Raw genomic sequence first — 18,756 nt, forward strand, 5'->3', positions numbered from 1 at the left:
TTTTTAATAGAGAGGAAAAGAGAGCCTTGGCGTTTGGAAAAATTTAAAGCTGAGAAGGGCTGAGCGAATTTTTTCAGAAAATGCTGTTTTGTGTAATGAATGGGATTCATTGAAGAGAGCAATAAAGAATCAAATTGCTTTTAATTACATTTTTATGTCAGTCTGCCTGGAATAAGACTATCAGCTTTTAGACAGATTACATCATAAAAAACATATATACATATGCCACACAGATTTACTATAATGCCTTTAGATGTTTTAGCAAAGGGCAAGCCTTGCTAAATATGGAGGGAGGGCTTCCCCAGTGGATAGAGTAGGGCTTCTCTCTTTGAGGGCCCAAATCATGGTCAGAAACCTCTGAGATAAGTAAGGAGGCATTAACTGTCACCATTGCAATTTTGTCTGTAACATAAAATGCAATAGAAAGTCAGTTTCAACAGTGGGTTGGGAAATAAATGAAAACACATGTCTGGACATTATAATTCATGTAAGTTTAACACCTTAAATCACACGAATTTTGAAAGCAATGTCTGTAATAATTCAGCTAATATAGATTTAAGCTTTTCTTTCCATTATAGTTGGGAAATAGGAGCCAAGGACCCCTTAACACTAAATCACATTAATCTAATAAAATTGGATCACACTGGCTCTGGACTTTGAGAACATCAGCTGTGTCAGTGGCAAGCACATGACATCTCTATGGGTATGCTAAGTATAGGATGCCTTGGTCTTCAAAGTTGGAAAGGTTCATATGTTCTCAAATGCATTTTTTTAAATGGCTATTTGACATCTCTGCTGAAAACTCATTTAGATATTTACTCTGCTATTTTTTTTTTTTACTTAAAATTATATTAAAAACAACTTATAGGGACTTCCCTGGTAGTTCAGTGGTTAAGACTCCATGCTTCCAATACCAGGAGCATGGGTTCTATCCCTGTTCAGTGAACTAAGATCCCACATGCCTCCCAGTGTGGCAAAAACAAACAAACAAACAAAACAATCAAAATGTTACAACAACCAAAATACCAAAAAAAAAAACCCACCAAAAAACTCACACAAAACAAGCAAACAATAAAACAAACAACCCCCCCGACACCCCAAACAACAACAAAACCTCAAACCACCCCCTCCCCCAAGTTGTAGTATAAAGTCCAGGGCTTTGGTTAGAGTGATGGCTCCAAAGGAGTGACTATTTCTGTTGGTGCTCACTGCTAAAGTTGGTCCAGATCAAACATAATTGACTAAAGAATGAATTCCATAATCCCACTGTATTAGTTCCCTAGGGCTGCTGTAACAAAGTACCACAAACTGAGTGGAGTAAAACAACAGAAATTGATTCACAGCCTGTAGGCTAAGAAGTCCAAAATCAAGGTGTTAGCAGGGTTGGTTCCTGAGGGAGAACCTGCTCCATGCCTTTCTGCTAGCTTCTGGTTGCTGTAGGCAATCTTTGGCATTCCTTGACATGTCACTCCAATTTCTGCCTCCCTCCTCACATGGCATTCTTCCTGGGTGTGTCTGTGTCCCTGGGTCCAAATTTCCTCTTCTTGTATGGATGCCAGTCATTGCAATAGACCTAATCTTAACTTGTCAAGACCCTATTTGCAGATAAGGGTCTGCAAATATTGGGATTTGGGCCATTGACACAGCTTTTGGGGTGATGTATTTCAATCAATAAGACCCACATCTCCCTGAGACCATCACCCTTGAGTCCCTCCTGGGAGGAAGTTCTGGAGCCATTACTATACTACTAAAGAGTGTCCTGTGGGTAAGGTGTATTACACATACCAACTCATTTCATCCTTACTGCAACCCAGTCATTCTGGGAGAATTATACCTTTGAAGAAAAGAGAAGCTCAGAGGGTCTAAGCCACCAGCTGGTAAGTACAGATCAAGTATGTAAACCCAGCTGCTGCTGCTGCTGCTGCTGCTGCTAAGTCGCTTCAGTCGTGTCCAACTCTGTGCGACCCCATAGACGGCAGCCCACCAGGCTCCCCCATCCCTGGGATTTTCCAGGCAAGAACACTGGAGTGGGTTGCCATTTCCTTCTCCAATGCAGGAAAGTGAAAAGTGCAAGTGAAGTCGCTCAGTCCTGTCCGACTCAGCGACCCCATGGACTACAGCCTACCAGGCTCCTCCATCCATGGGATTTTCCAGGCAAGAGTACTGGAGTGGGGTGCCATTGCCTTCTCCGGTAAATCCAGCTATTATAGACTTAAACTTTGCTCCTATGCCCTGCCATTACCCTAACTCAAAAAACACTGGATCCCTGTCTTTGGAAGCAACCGATGAAATAAAAATTCAACTATTTTACAACTTTCCCCTCAAACATAGTTACTAATACAGGAATTATAAAAAGAGTTGGAGATGGGAAATATGGTGATAGATATTCTTCATACCCAAGAATATCTGGCTTTTGCCCACCATGCAATAGGAGTGACTTTCCAATAGACAATATGTTAGCCATGGGAGAAAGACCATCTGTCAATCGAGAGAGCCTCTCATTCCTTCAAAAAAAGTATTTCTAAAACACTTTAGAAATTGTACTTGTATACATCTACTTTTTTAATGCATTTGGGAAATTTTACTTTTAAAGGCATCTCATCTGTCATCAAGTTCCATTTTTCTGTTCCTTAAATAATTCTTAAATCTACCCCCTCATCATTATCCTCAATATCATGACTTTATTCACATACACATTTCTCTAACTTGACTATTTCAGTGGCTTCCAAATAGGTCTCTCCGCCTTCAGTTTCCTCCCATCCAATCCACCCTTGACATGGCTGACTCATTAGATGCTTAAAAGCATGTTTTTATCCATTTTGAAAGTGTTATATTCATTCAACAAATACTTACTATGTTCTGTACCAGATGTTATTCCAGGCACTGGGATACAGCAATGAACCAAAGGAACAAAAATGCCTGCCCTCGGAATGCTTTTGGTCTTCCCTGGTGGCTCAAATGGCAAAGAATCTGCCTATAATGCAGGAGACACAGGTTCAATCCCTGGGTGGGGAAGATCCTCTGGAGAAGAAAATGGCAACCCATTCCAGTATTCTTGCCTACAGAATCCCATGGATAGAGGAGCCTGATGGGCTACAGTCCATGGAGTTGCAAAGAGTAGGACATGACTGAGCAACTAACATATACAGGGAGAATTCTGTACAGTTCATGGTTGGCATTATTGTAAATCTTTCTCTTCTATGTTTTATTACAAATCTTGGCAGGTAAGAATAATGATGATGATGGAACTTCCCTGGCAGTCCAGTGGTTAAGACTCTGCACTTCCACTGCAGGGGGCAAGGGTTCTATCCCTGGTTGGGGAACTAAGATCCTGCATGCTATGCTGTGAGGCAAAAAAAAAAAATGATGATGATGATATTGAGGGTTTTCATTTAATTGAACATTTACTATGTGTCAGCCATTATGTTAAATTGTTTACATATAAATCATGTTTTAACAACCCATGTCAAAGTTATGATGTTACAGAGACTCAGAGAGTTAAAGTCAGTCCAAAGTTGGACATTATAAAAAAAAGGATGGTAATGGTAAGATTTGAATCTGGCACATTCTTTCTTCAAGGTCTTGGCCATTACACTACACATCTTTTAGGTATTCAAAAGGTTGTACAGGAGGAAAAACTTTCCTCTAACTTCTCAAGTTTCATAACTGGAGGCCTGTGAATTAAACTGACAAAAGACAGATTAGCAAGAGAAAAAAAACAAAGTTTATTTGCATGTGAAATGCACAGTGGTACAGGAATACTCAGTGGTTAACAGAGTCGAACACGACTGAAGCAACTTAGCAGCAGCATCAACATTGAGTGAAAGGAGGTGGTTAGAATTGGGAACTTGTATACCATTTTAACAAAGGGTGATAAATTATGGAGAAGTGACTGGACAAGGAAAAGGGAGTTTGGGCTTCTGGTGTGGGGGGCAAGTTGTAGGAAGGTAACTAGGAAATGTATGGAAGAAACAAATGGTAGACAAGAAACTGTGCAGACTCATCTCAACACCATCTCCGTGATAAGAGTTGTTCTTCTCTTCCTGGTATGGCAGAGGAGGCACCTTTGCAAATGAAAATTTCCTTTATAAGTAGAAATTTCATTTACAAAAGGGAAATTTATGTCCTGCTTTTAGGCAGTTTGGGGAAGGAAAGAGATCTCTTCCTGTGTCTATTGTATTATTTCTTAATTGGTTTTAGCTCAAAATAATTCTTATGCCAAAGTGGCATATATGTTGGGGTAGCATATTCTGATCTTCAGGTTTTATGAATAACTAAATCTTAAGTTCTTTATAAAGCAAATAACTACTGCAATTATCTATTTTGATGTATAGAACAGTCTTATGGACTCTGTTGCAGAGGGAGAGGGTGGGAAGATTTGGGAGAATGGCATTGAAACATGTATAATATCATGTATGAAACGAGTTGCCAGTCCAGGTTCGATGCACGATACTGGATGCTTGGGGCTAGTGCACTGGGACGACCCAGAGCGATGGTATGGGGAGGGAGGAGGGAGGAGGGTTCAGGATGGGGAACACATGTATACCTGTGGCAGATTCATTTTGATATTTGGCAAAACTAATATAATTTGTAAAGTTTAAAAATAAAATAAAATTTTAAAAAAAGGACAATTTTGTATATTCAGTTTACCTAAAGCAGTGATTTGCTCTTCGGAGGACATTTGGCTATGTCTGGAGACCTTTTTGGGCTTCCCTGAGGGCTCAGAGATAAAAGCATTCACCCCAACTGTAGGTTTGATCCCTGGGTTGGGACAGGAAGGTTCCCTGGAGAAGGAAATGGCAACCTACCCCAGTATTCTTGCCTGGGAAATCCTATGGACAGAGAAGTCTGGCGGGCTACAGTCCATGGGGCTGCAAAAGAGTCGGGCTCAACTGAGAGAAGACCTTTTTGATAGTCATGACTTGAGAGTGAGGTGCTACGGCATCTAGTGAATTGAGGCCAGAAAAGACCTCTACAACACAGAGAATATCTGGCACAAAATATTTGAAGTGCTGAAGTTACTATACCCGGACATATACTGAGGTAGGTGTAAACACTTAACAAAGTTTAGCCTCTTTATTTTTTTCTAATGTTTTACAGTCTCTGACTGAACGTATTCTTTATGTACTGAAATGAACCTTGTTATTTTAAAGGCTTCCTCCCCTGTCATCTTTCAGTTTAAATTTAGAAATGGGATTTGAGGGAAAACTGCATATCAGTTGAATACTTTTTAAATACACATATTTCCAAGTTGTAAGTGCCATTTTACTCAGTTGTTTATGGAAACATTAACTTAAAATTCTAATCCAGTGCTTCTCTAAGTTAAAACTATAAATCATGCTCTGTTCTTCCTATATAAAAATGATGCCAAAGGCCACTGATAGTAAACATTCTTCTTCAGACCGACTTACTGGTAATAGTGATGGGTCTGCATTGAGTCATCAGTTCTTTCAAGTCATCTTCCTGGGAGCCACGTGGAAAGTAGTCAGCTCGGTACAGATATCTGGTATATGACTACAGAACCTTGTTCTTTGTGAGAAACTAAGCGATATAATTTAAATCTGAGCTATTAGTCTTGACAGCATTATATTTTCTTATTAAGTTCCAAGAACTTTCCTGGCCTTCAGAGTTTCCTGGCCTTCATGGTTCGAAAGTCAAAGTAAAAATTCATATGATAAAATGGAATTCATATTCATTTAAGCATTTTTCTTTTCCCTTAAAAACAGTCCTTAAAAGTTCTTCAGGTAGGGAACAGCACTCGAAGAGGTGAACAGTTGGAGCATTCCTGTTCCCTCTTATTCCCCTGCTTAAAACATCAAAGGCTAGAATTTAATTGTTCATGAAGTTGTCTGTTTCCTGACAGACATTAAAATCCACACACTGCTTTGGAACATTCCTTCATAAAACAATGTACAGCTTCTTTGTTCAGCATACAGCCCTGTGTGTAGACCAAAGCACCGAATCTCCTTTACCCCAACTGTTGCATCATGCTGTGAGAGACTAAGCATACTCATGTTCAGTTTCCATCAATATTTTGATTAGAATTTGTAACATTTCTCCTAATGAATTTCTGGGTTTCATCTGAATTATCTTTTAAAAAGTTTTAAGGAGATTTTTATATGTAAATAGAGGAGACAAAGTATCACGATTTTTCTGTTTTCTTTAAAAAAAAATGCTCATTTTTCTTATCCGATAGTTCTCATCACGACAACTACACACGATAATTTTGGCCCAATGACCATTATGACCATTGGGTCACTGCACCGTTTCAGCTTAAGAAAAGGATGGTGCAATCGTGGTCATCTCTACCAGGGGGAACACAGAGAACACTCAGTGTTAAATATGACACCTATAATTAGGAAGCCCTATGGTTATACCAGAGTAGTTTTAAGGATGAGGTAATTTTAGGAGCGTTGAAAAAGCAGCAATTAATTAAGTTTTCAACGCAGCTTGTGCTGTGGTACATTCTTTAACACCCAGTTATGCTCTGTAAAAGAAAAGCCTGCTATCTCTTGACCTATCGGGTTAGCGTGGCTTTGTTATTAAGGGTCTAAAATTTGAGATTTAGAGTTCAAATCTCTTACACTTATTCTAACTTTTTAGGCCCTTACATCACCTTCCTGGGATCCAAGCGGCTTGGAACTAATGAAGTCTGTGAACAGCCAGAGACCTAAGGCATCACGTTTCACTAAGAAAAAAACCAGAAGGTCTGCGATTAGATTAGGCAAGGTGGGGAATGGGTTATTGGCAGGTAGGGCGCCGGAAAGTTACAACTCGGGTTATTTTTTAACCGGCGCCCTACAAACGGCCGGCGTGTAGGTGGCTCACTCGCTAACTTGTAAATGAACTTCAGGTTCTCTTCACTTGGGGAGCCTTTCTGAATCTGAGAACCTGGCGGCGGTTCAACGACCCCGCCCTCGGGGTCCCCAAGGGACATCTTCCGGAGAGCCCGATTGTCTGGGGCGAAGGCTCAGGGAAAGCAGGGAGTGAGGGGCGAGGGACGCGGGTCCCGAACGCCAGCCCAACCCGGCCTCACTCTCCTCGGGTGGAAACTTCCCGGCAGCGAGTTAGGCGGGAGGGGGCGGCGGGGCGGCGGTTCCCCTTGCGGAGGCAGAGAACTGCGCGCGCGAGGCTCAGGGCGCGCGGCGAGCGCGGCGACCGGGCCGCCTCCTCCCCTCCCCGCCTCCGCCGGCGCTGCCTCCTCCCTCCGCCCGGCTCGGCCTCCTTCGCTCCCTCCCCTCGTGGCTGGCTCCGGCGGCGGCGGGCGCGGAGGGCGTGCGCCGGCCGAGAGGTGTCGGTGGCGAGGGAAGGGAAGTTTCAAGTGGAAGGTCGTCCGCCGGCTGACGCGTCCTCCCGGTCTCCTCCGGCAGCATCATGGCGGAGCCGAGCGGCTCGCCCGTGCACGTCCAGCAGCCCCAGCAGGCGGCCCCGGTGACAGCGGCGGCCCCGGCGACAGCGACAGCAGCGCCGGCTCCGGTGGCTCCAGTGGCCACGGCTCCGGCCGCGCAGTCGATCGGCTGGCCCATCTGCAGGGACGCGTACGAGCTGCAGGAGGTTATCGGTCAGTGCGGCGGGCGCGGCGGGGCCGGTCCAGGCCGGGCGGGAGGCGCGGCAGGGGACGTGGGATGCTGGGCTTGTCTGCATGCACGCCCTGGAGGCAGAGCGGTCGGCTTCTGGGCCTACCGGCTTCAACAGTTTTTTTTTTTTTTTTTCATTCGTTCGGTGAGCGCGGGTGCTGCAGGAGGTGGCGCGGCGGATGTGACTCGCACTGCAGACGAGCCGCATGCTGCAAACTTTTATCTCCCCGATCGCTGGGGCGGCGGAACTGGGGACCCGGCAACGCCGCCGCATCTCCCTCCTCCCGCATGCCGGGCCCGCAGCCTGTGGTCGGTGGCCGCGCGAGCAGGCAGCCGCGGTCGGGGTGGGGTTGCGGGGGCGCCGCCCTGGTCTTCCAGCGCCCCCGCGCCGCGTCGGGGGGCCGCGTCCTGGGGGACTCAACCGGCGCAGCCGCGCCTCTGCTCTCTAGCTCCGCACCACTGCTTCCCATCAGCAACCTCTCGCCATGGGTAACCGGGCTACGTAGGAGTTCCGGGGGCCCAGGTTCTTTCCTGAGGCCAGGGAGGATGCTGGCCTCCCTTCCTGACAGCCCCAGCTCCACGCCCGCCTTGCAGCCTGGCTTTCCGCGCCGCCCGGCGCGCCCGGGTACCCGCCTCTTGGTGCCCGGGCGCGCCGCCTGCTGCCCAGCCCGGTCGCCGGGAGAAAGAAGGCGCCCTGGCCTCCTGCCCCGTGCTGGGCCGATGCTTCCCCTCTGGTCCAGGGCCGAACTGCATGAGTGAAAGCCGAGGCTCTCGGTGACCTGCTGGCTTGCCTGTCGGTGTCTTCTAGTTGGCTCACCAATATCCCCTTATCTTAGATTTTAAAAAATCTGGGAAAGTCGAATGGCAGGAAGCCGCCGTTACTTTTCCCTGGGCCAAGCACGTGAAGGACCAGATTTGTGTTGACCGTTGTTGGATCATCTCGTCTGAGAGGCTTGTTAAACCCAGTTAGGGCACCCTCCAGATAAAGTGGGCCCTCATTATTGGCGGTGGGATGGGATGCTGCCTTCTCATATCTTGATGTTTAAGTACATGATGAAAAAGGAATTCAGGATATTTATTTTAAACTTTTCCCCCTTCTTTTCATTATAAAGAATGCGGCCCTCCCTCCGTTCCTTTAAAAAATTAAAACCGGTAATAAGAATTTCATTAGGTGTTTACCCTTTATCACCTGCTACTGTAGGAATGGAACATAGCATAGACTGAAATAAATAGACAAATGATGGGCAGAACAGTAACCTAGGATATGAAAGCAAAATTCTTCGAAAACCCAGGCCTTTTATAACTTTTTGCCAAAGACTCTCGTAGTATGTCTTCCTGTCCCTGCATGAATTATGTATCTTCAAGGGGTTTTTTAAGCCTGTTCAGTGAAAACTCCTTTCACCTGCTAGCTAAGCCCCTTCCTCTTCCCAGTTTTACCGTCTGCTCTCAACCTACTTGCCCCCACCCATATTCTGATTGCACGGGTTGCACACTGAATAGTCAGCTGTCCTGGGATACACCTGGCCTTCCACTCCTTGCTGTCTTTCACAGGCTCTTCTCTAAGTGCCCATCTTTGTAGTTAATCTCACTCAGCTTGCGATGAATGTTCTTGAGACGCCTTCTGCTTCTTCCAAGGCAAAGTATGGTGGCTTTTTCTGCTCCTTTTTTTACACGGCTCACAGCATGTAATCCCATAGTTTTTATTTGCGCAACAAAATCTAAAGGCCTGCTCTTTCCCAAGCATTGTGCTAGGTTTTTTGCGTTTAGAAATGAATAAAATGGTCCTTGCCCTTAGGGCTTCCCAAGATTAAGTAATTGATTCTATAGGATGTCAAGAGAGAGTACTGGTGGAGCATAAAGGAGGGACTAACTGCTTGCTTGAAGAAATAAGGAAGCAGGGTATTCCGCAGAAGACATCTGAGCTGAATTTTGACGTCTGAATAAGTTTATAAGTTGCTTGATTATTTCCATTGCTGCTTTTCTTTGTCAGCTGTGAACTCCTTTAGGGTCTTATTTATCCCTCTTACTCCAGTACATAGGGATGGTCCATAAAAGTTAATTGATGGTAACCTGCCACATGTTTCCATAGGGTCTAGGACCAGCATTTACTTATAATCAATTTCTGGGCTTATTTTGTCAATTATTAGGGTCAGTATGCAAGTTTGCAATATGGAAGACATATGCTTGTCTTTGGAAAGCAATGTTTTGAGTTGACCAGTTTTATGAACTGAAATGAATAAAAGTTTAATTAAAGAGAAAGGATTGATTTCAGGGCTTCTTTCTGCTTGCAGTAGCAGCATTGTTAATTACGGTTGGTCAATTTCATTTAAAAAAAATTTACCTGAGGAATTTTCCAGCAGAAATGCCTGCTTATTACTTCTACGCTGATTTTTGTACATTCACACTGCAGGAAGGGTTTTCCTACATTTAAAATTATCTCGTATTTTTCCAATTGAAAGAGACGGTCTGTGTGGTGGCCGTGTGATTGAAAAGTCACATTGCTGGAGTGGGGTTTTCCAAGGGTTTAATGGTGTAGGGAATTACACACCCATTTCCATTTAGTGTTTACTGCTAGTTAAGTAATGAGTGAACTTGCGGTTAAGCACTTCTGCTTAAACATTACACGCAGAAGTTTGTAGTTCAAACATGGAGCCAGTTTCAGTGTGAACACAGGTGGACAGCCTTGGCTTCTTGGGGCCACAAGGCAGGTGACATGTGATGGGACCCCGGCAGTGTGAACCGTGAGCAGCAGGAGGCTCAGATGTGCCTGAGCAGAAGGCCAGGGGAGGCCAGGTGTTTTAACTCTCCAGCGTGGCATGGAGCACTTTTTCTTCTTTTCCTTCTGGCAGAGGTTGGGGCCTCAAGATTAGGAGAGAAGAGGTTTACTGAAATCCAAACAAAGCAGGTTCAGTTGTTTGATTTCTGTTTTAGAAGAATAAACACAGGATTTTGCAAGTCTAAAAATAAACTTTTCTCTTTGTTATTTCGTTCTTGCGTGATGAAAGATCAGTGGAGAATTTGTAATGGTAATCTGGTTCAAAAGGTTATGGGCAACCTGGAAATGATGCAAAATCTGTTGGAGAGAGGTTAACTATGTTGTAAAATGATTAAATTCCTTGTTTTAGCCATCAGTAGATTTCAAATATTTCTGTCTCCTATGGAGAAGTAACTGCTCTTGTAAGGTGTTCTAGCCTGTTTAATACCCTTCAGCCTCATTAATCTTTGTTCCTCACCACCCCCAACTACCCCCATCTCATTCTCCTCAGATTCTTTCTTTAGAAGTATATGGGGCACCCAAAGATATGCCAATTGAAAAATTAGTTTATTTGTTGGTGGTATTAGTATTATCACTTCAGTTTGCTAAACAAAGAACAAAAGATGAATCATGAAAATGTTGACTTGGGTATCCTTAATTGATTGAACAACCTCAAGGAATTTCCTGTCAAAAAGTTGTAGTCAATGCAGTATCATTTTCTGTATTTGACTCAGACAATTTCAGCAGAGGCTGGTATCTTTGTTGGTTTTCCTGTGAAAAACACTAAATAGACTTAGGCCTCAGAACATGTTTGATTTTTCTTAGTTTTTTTGCAGTAGGAGGCTTTCTGTAGTTTTGCACCTTATTTCTAAGCATTGCTTCACTTTCATCCTAGACAGTCACTTGGAATCATCCGCAAAGGCCACGTACTTCATTTCTGGTCCTTGTCAACAAAAAGAATTTGGTTTCTCGTCTCCTAACTGTAGTTTGACAGAGGGCTTCTCCAGTACTCAGGTTTCTTTCTCTCCCAGGGGCTTTGTTTAACCATTCCAGTGCATTTCCCCCAGGTGCAGCTAACAGGCAACTGGCCAGGTCTTTAAGCAGCAGCAGCCGAGAGCAATCCTGCTCTGTGCTATCGGAAGTTCTGTGGAGCTCTATGGTTTAGGGTTTAGAACTGGTTTTATAGGTGTCTGAAGCATCATGAGGACGGTGGAGCTACACTTGTTTGCCGGGGACCTCAGAGGCATGGAGCACTGAGTGCCTGCATTCTGATCTCCCAGACTTATAAACCGGGCTGCTTTGCCATTGCTGTCAGTTGTTAATTTTTTTTTTTTTTTTAAACTAAAAGAGTCTTGAGATGCTTAGCTTTGTGCAGGGGTTTCGATTTTCATATCATGTCACTTTTTTTTCTTCTTGGTAAGGAGAATAATGTATATAGAACTCTCCTCGTGTTTTTTCATTATTGTGATGAAATATACGTAACATGAGATTTACAGCAGAAATGCTTTTAAACCTGCTGTTCAAACTAGCATGTACGAAAAATCTCTAGGTTAAGAGAAATGCATGGTAGAATTTCCATAGTATTTGCTTTATTTATGTATTTGATTTGTGACCAGTAACATGAATTTCCTTCCATCTATTGTAGTCTATTGTGTACCACATTTTTGATGGTGTTGGAGAGTAACTTGAAACGTGGTGGGCTCTCGAGTCGGGCAGTCTGGTCTGTTTCATGGCCAGGCAATGGCAGTTGCTGGCCGTGTGATCTCAAGCCAAGTTGCTTAGAGGTGTCTGCACTTGGTATCCTCATTCAGGACTTGGAGATGCTAACAGTAGGGTTTGACTGCGGAGCACTTAGAACAGTGCCTGGCTCAGGGCGAGCTTTCCGGGAGCCTGAGCCCACAACTGTTGTAGGCTGCGCCGGCTGATCAGATCCGCGTTACCCAGAGAGAATCCTGCCCAGACTCTGGAGCATCTTGGAGTTTCTCTGCCCAGGAGAGTTGGCTCTCGAGTCCCCGCCTTCTGGTGGGCGGCTGGCTGGGGAGCCCGAGGGCCCTGCGGGGAGGAAGCTGCAGAGACCTGTGGAATCGGACAGCTCAGGGCTTCGGGTGCCAGATGGCTCTTTGACAAGTGTTAAGGGCATCCTGCAGGAAGATTGGTGGAGGAAAGGCCCGGCTCAAAGGGCTTCATGAGCAACCTGCTCAGACTGCACTTTTCCCCCACCTCTGGAGGCTGCCGCGCTGGCAGGAAATGCTGCTGACTCAAAGAAATCATCCCTGTGTGCCCCAGCAAGGCAGAGGGCATTTGTCTGCAGAGCAGGTCATCACTGTGGCTCCCCTGTCTCCTTCCTTGCCTCGCTGCCCTTCCCGCCACTTATGAATACTCTCAAGTCTCCCTCTTAACAGTTTCACAGCAAAGGAGAACAAAACCAGGGCACTTTCACTACTCCCTCCTCTAGCACCTGCCTTATCTCTTTCCTTCCCTTCCCAGTGGAGAACCTCCCTTCCACTGCTTACTTATATCTGGCCTCTACCCCCTTGCTAAGAAGCCAAAGTTGGAATCTCCATGATCACCATGGCTTTCTGTGATTGCAGCCAGTGACACCGCAGGGCTTCCTTCTCTTCCTCTCTCTGCAGGAGTTGATGCCACCTACCATTTCTCCTCCTACTTTCCTGACTGTGCCTGCTCCAGGATCCACTTCTTGGTGGCTCTGAGGCTTTAACTGCAGCCTAAAATGCCCAGGGCCTGCCTGGTCTTTGGACTGGTGTGAGAGCTCCCTTTCAAACGTCTTTTTGTAGATACTTCACAGAACCTCATACAGTGAAACTCACTGTCCCTCCACCTTTGCTTCAGTCCTAATCCTGTTCCTTCTACATTCTCCATCTTCCTGAAGACCCTTGAGTATGAAGCAGAAACGTGCTGCTCATCCCACCCTTTCCTGGCTTCCTCCATCTCCCGCATCTGATTGGTATTCAGCATTTTGGATCCCGTCTTTGAGGCTTCTCTCATTCTTCCTCTTGGTCATCATTGGTTCAGTTCTTACTTGAGTGACTGTAATCTCTTCATAACCATGTTTCTTGTCTGCAGCCTTGCTTCCAGCTCTAGTAAGCATTGCTACCAAAGTGATACCCAAATTTTTATCAGTTACCACCAGACTTAGACCTGGCTTCTCTCATTCTTCCTCTTGGTCATCGTTGGTTCAGTTCTTACTTGAGTGACTATAATCTCTTCATAACCATGTTTCTTGTCTGCAGCCTTGCTTCCAGCTCTAGTAAGCATTGCTACCAAAGTGATACCCAAATTTTTATCAGTTACCACCAGACTTAGACCTTTTTAAAAGTGGCTCTTCTATGATGCTCAGGATGAACTCCGAGCAGGTGTGTAAGGCCTTCTGGAATTGTCTTTTGCCTTCCATTCAGTGCCCCCCAACCCTTGTCACTGCAATTCTCAGGACAGACTCCCAGCCAGGGGGAACGTTTTGCATCTGCTGAAATGCTTCCTGCTTTCCCAGCCCCTTCTAGGCAAGTTTTCTCTCTGCCTGCAACACCATTCCACCTCTCTTCCATTGTCATATATTTAACAGAGAGCTCTGTCTCTCCTTTTAAGCATTACCTTTACTGAAGTAAGTATAAGAGGCACATGGAAGAGTACATATCATAAATGTATAGCTTGATTCGTGTTCATAAACAGAACCCACCCAGATCCAGGCTCCCCTTTAAGACCTGGAATAAACGGTTTCTCTTCACAGAAACAGTCCTCTGCCCCCAAATCTCCTTCCCCTCTGCCTCCTCTCTTGGCCCTTTCATCCCTGGTGATCCTCATACCCTTGCGGCTTATTGCCTCCTTGCCCATCCTGGCGCTAGATGTCACTCCTCCTTGAGGGACAGGTCTTTGGCCTCCGTTCCCCATACTGCCCACTAAAGATTTGATAAATGTTTTCTGGGTGAAAGTCTGAATTTTAGGGATAAACACTCCCTGCCCCCCACCTTGGAAGAGGAACATCGCCTCACTTCTGAATATTAGCCTCCTTGGATCCTGAAGATTTAATCTTGCCTGTGGTTAATGATGATGCTCATTTCGTTGTGTTTGGGCCAGTCAGCTTAAAGGGCTCTGGAGAAATTAGCTCGTTAATCCTCCCAGATCAAGAGTAAGCACTTCGAGTACTTGCACCTGCCTGTGCTGGGCAGGTAGGCAGGCAGAGGCCTGGCTCTCCTGAGGTCATCGTTCTGCGAGGTGGCCTGTCTGGATTAAAGGATCCAGAGAGCAGTAACGGTGCCCTTTTTTTAAAAAAAAAAAAAAAACTCGGGCATTGCAGAGCAGGGTGGGGAAGCCCTGGCACATCTCTCCTCTCAAACTTTCCTTTCTTGAGTGTATCCGTGACCTCTCGCTGTTTGTGTAGTTATATATAACCCAGTCTTGAAGCTCTGTGGGGCTTCTTGCTGTGTAGAAATCAGGACTGTTGAAGATCAGGGATACAGGTGAAACACCGCAGCAGACTATCAGGACAGGTGGTTTTCAGAGGTTGTCACGAAGTCAGGAATTATATTTTTTAGACAAGGGACTGAGGGATGATAGGATTGGTGTGGTACATGCTGAGACTATGGAGGTAGGTCTTGTAAGCCCAAAGCAATCTAATCTGTGTTATAATTCCTCTGTGCTGTATTTTTGGGAAAGTTATTTTTTTTTCCCCATTAAATGAAACTGTCCATGTAATCAAGTGAAGTTTTACATTTTCCTCCAGGACAGTTTTGTTTAAATTATCCCCAAATAGCTCCAAGATGGCTGCAGGGATTCGAGTGCTTCAGGTGTTTCTTTTTCCAAATGTGCTGCTCATTGCAGTTTGGGCTACGAAAGAAGAATTGAGTATAGTAATTAAAAAAGGCATTTTAGATTTGGGTTAACTGGGAAACAGAGGAGAAGAAGCAGTCCTTTAGAGAATGGATTGGCAAGCATGTAGTTCAGAATTGATTTAGAGAAACACTTTGGGAATGTGATGTGAGTAAATGCTGACGTGTTTCACGTTTCTTCTCATTTGCTGAACAGTTATTTGGGAATAAACTCTTGGACACTGAGGGATTAGATGAATTGATCTTTTAAACTAACTGCTTATTTGGATACATGGGAAAACATCTTTTTAAGATAGAACTTAAAACATCGTTTTAAGATATTTTATTTTCAGACTTCTTCCAAGGAAGTGGCATTTAGTGTAAGTCAGAGGCAGTCCTGAGGGTGTTCATTCAGTTCTTCCCTTAGGTGAAAATGTGTACTCTGGTGACATTTATGGAGTTCCGGTTTCCAGCATTAAGTCACAAATTTACCAGAAGAACTAGTATGGTAAGTAGACATTGATGACTTCCTCTCATGTGAATGATAGATCTTCATTGGGGGAGTATTTGAGAAGCCAGTGACCTTTGACGATTCTGAGACTTCTCACAATGACTCTATTGATGGTTGAGATCCTAGAAGATTTATGATCGTTTTTGAACAGGTAGCATTAGTTTGTAGCAGGGTTTGTGATAAGGGGCATTCCAATTATGTTCTTTGCTGCTCTGTTTCATTTGGGGGTTGAAAAGGATTAAACTTAGGGGTTGGTGCATTTGGTCTGCCTTGTGTTGTTGACATTTTACTTTGAATTATCTGGTCTGTCCTTCCTCCCTCCCTCCCTCGCTTCCTCCCTTCCTTTCCTTCCTTCCTTTGAAACTGTTGGTGTCGCCGTCACCTTTCTCAGTTATGGGCTGACTCAAAGAAGAAGAGGAAGAGAGTGCTCCAGGGGAGAAACCACAGGTTGGTTGTTGTTGTTCAGTCGCTCAGTCATTTCCAACTCTTTGTGACCCCGTGGACTGCAGCATGCCAGGCTTCCCTGTCCTTCACTGCCTCTCGGAGTTTGCTCAGACTCATGTCCATTGAGTTGATGATGCCATCCAACCATCTGATCTTCTGCTAGGTCAGTGCTGGTTTATTAAGGTCAGTTCCTAAGAATTACCACATAAGAATACCGGGGAATAATGAAGTTTAATGTAGGAGGAAACCGAAGAGAAAGTTCATTCCTGTTCCTTTATTTCTACAAGTGAAGATTCTCGCAGCCTGCCTGAAAGTAATTTGCCTGTGGTCCAGAAGTTCTTAGAATCTCAGGCCATTTCTTCCTATTCAGTTCAGTGTTTTCTTCCACTTACATCACGTTGATCCCTCATTGGTGGGAAGGAGGAAGTTAGAGATATTATTGACTCAGTGAATTTTATACCTACCATTTTAATAAAGTACATATATAGTTTATCTGGGAACATATTTACCATATAGATGTTATAGTAAAAATCTTATGTATTGCATTGCTGCTGCAGCTGCTAAGTCGCTTCAGTCGTGTCCGACTCTGTGCGACCCCATAGACGGCAGCCCACCAGGCTCCCCCGTCCCTGGGATTCTCCAGGCAAGAACAACGGAGTGGGTTGCCATTTCCTTCTCCAATGCATGAAAGTGAAGAGTGAAAGTGAAGTCACTCAGTCTTGTCCGACTCGTAGCGACCCCATGGACTGCAGCCCACCATGGACTCCTCCATCCATGGGATTTTCCAGGCAAGAGTACTGGAGTGGGGTGCCATTGCCTTCTTCGATGTATTGCATTAGAGGGGATCAAATGATCTCTATATGTATTTCTTTCTTCACCAGGGCATATGTATTTAACATGTAAATGAAGGTGATATATAAACATAAAATAGTTTCAACCATCATCTTTTGCCTGGGTTGTTGGAGTAGATTATATTTTTAATGATTGGTTAGAACCTGTTAGTGACATGGAAAGGTGTGAGAGTGTGTATGTCTCTGTGTGTTGGCAAATAAGAGGCTGAGGAGCAGCAAGTAGATGTATTGATCCTTCAGGGCTGATCATTTGCTGGAGCAGAGCTTCTGCAGGGCAGCTTCCCTGCTGCCAGGCTCATAACTTTATTACAATCAGCAGCAACAACATTCCCAGCAGTGTCTAGTTTGGAACCGTCCCCTGTGGTAACCACTAGCCACGTGTGGCTATTTCAATTCGAATAATTAAATAAATTTTCTGGGTGACAAGGGATGAAGAGGCTGAGCATAGAGGATGTTTAGGACAGTGAAACTGCTCCGTGTGATACCATAATGATGGATCCATGTCATTATACATTTGTCCAGACCTATGTGCAAAAAAGCAAAATGGCTGTCTGGGGAGGCCTTACAAATAGCTGTGAAAAGAATAGAAGCGAAAAGCAAAGGAGAAAAGGAAAGATATAAGCATCTGAATGCAGAGTTCCAAAGAATAGCAAGGAGAGATAAGAAAGCCTTCCTCAGCAATCAATGCAAAGAAATAGAGGAAAACAACAAAATGGGAAAGGCTAGAGATCTCTTCAAGAAAATTAGAGATACCAAGGGAACATTTCATGCAAAGATGGGCTCGATAAAAGACAGAAATGGTTTGGACCTAACAGAAGCAGAAGATATTAAGAAGAGGTAGCAAGAATACACAGAAGAACTGTACAAAAAGATCTTCACGACCAAGATAATCACGACGGTGTGATCACTGACCTAGAGCCAGACATCCTGGAATGTGAAGTCAAGTGGGCCTTAGAAAGCATCACTACGAACAAAGCTAGTGGAGGTGATGGAATTCCAGTTGAGCTCTTTCAAATCCTAAAAGATGATGCTGTGAAAGTGCTGCACTCAATATGCCAGCAAATCTGGAAGACTCAGCAGTGGCCACATGACTGGAAAAGGTCAGTTTTCATTCCAGTCCCAAAGAAAGGCAATGCCAAAGAATGCTCAAACTACTGCACAATTGCACTCATCTCACATGCTAGTAAAGTAATGCTCAAAATTCTCCAAGCCAGGCTTCAGCAATATGTGAACCATGAACTTCCAGATGTTCAAGCTGGTTTTAGAAAAGGCAGAGGAACCAGAGATCAAATTGCCAACATCCACTGGATCATGGAAAAAGCAAGAGAGTTCCAGAAAAACATCTATCTCTGCTTTATTGACTATGCCAAAGCCTTTGACTGTGTGGATCACAATAAACTATGGAAAATTCTAAAAGAGATGGGAATACCAGACCACCTGACCTGTCTCTTGAGGAATTCTTATGCAGCTCAGGAAGCAACAGTTAGAACTGGACATGGAACAACAGACTGGTTCCAAAAAGGAAAAGGAGTACGTCACGGCTGTATATTGTCACCCTGCTTATTTAACTTATATACAGAGTACATCATGAGAAACGCTGGGCTGGAAGAAGCACAAGCTGGAATCAAGATTGCAGGGAGAAATATCAATAACCTCAGATATGCAGATGACACCACCCTTATGGCAGAAGGTGAAGAGGAACTAAAGAGCCTCTTGATGAAAGGGAAAGAGGAGAGTGAAAAAGTTGGCTTAAAGCTCAACATTCAGAAAACGAAGATCATGGCATCTGGTCCCA

General features: G+C 44.4%; 1 protein-coding gene across 2 annotated transcripts in view; it reads left to right on the forward strand.

The window, feature by feature from the left end:
* Positions 1 to 7,129: 7,129 nt before the first annotated feature.
* STK39 (serine/threonine kinase 39) overlaps positions 7,130 to 18,756 on the forward strand; it is a 323,134-nt gene continuing 311,507 nt past the window's right edge. For both annotated transcript variants that reach the window (NM_001434979.1, NM_001075826.2), the window contains exon 1: positions 7,130 to 7,561. In NM_001434979.1, the coding sequence (NP_001421908.1) occupies positions 7,375 to 7,561 (187 nt within the window). In that variant the 5' untranslated portion in view covers positions 7,130 to 7,374. The remainder of the gene's footprint in view (positions 7,562 to 18,756) is intronic.

Source organism: Bos taurus, chromosome 2, assembly GCF_002263795.3.
Source record: "Bos taurus isolate L1 Dominette 01449 registration number 42190680 breed Hereford chromosome 2, ARS-UCD2.0, whole genome shotgun sequence".
NCBI classification, from domain to species: Eukaryota; Metazoa; Chordata; class Mammalia; order Artiodactyla; family Bovidae; genus Bos; species Bos taurus.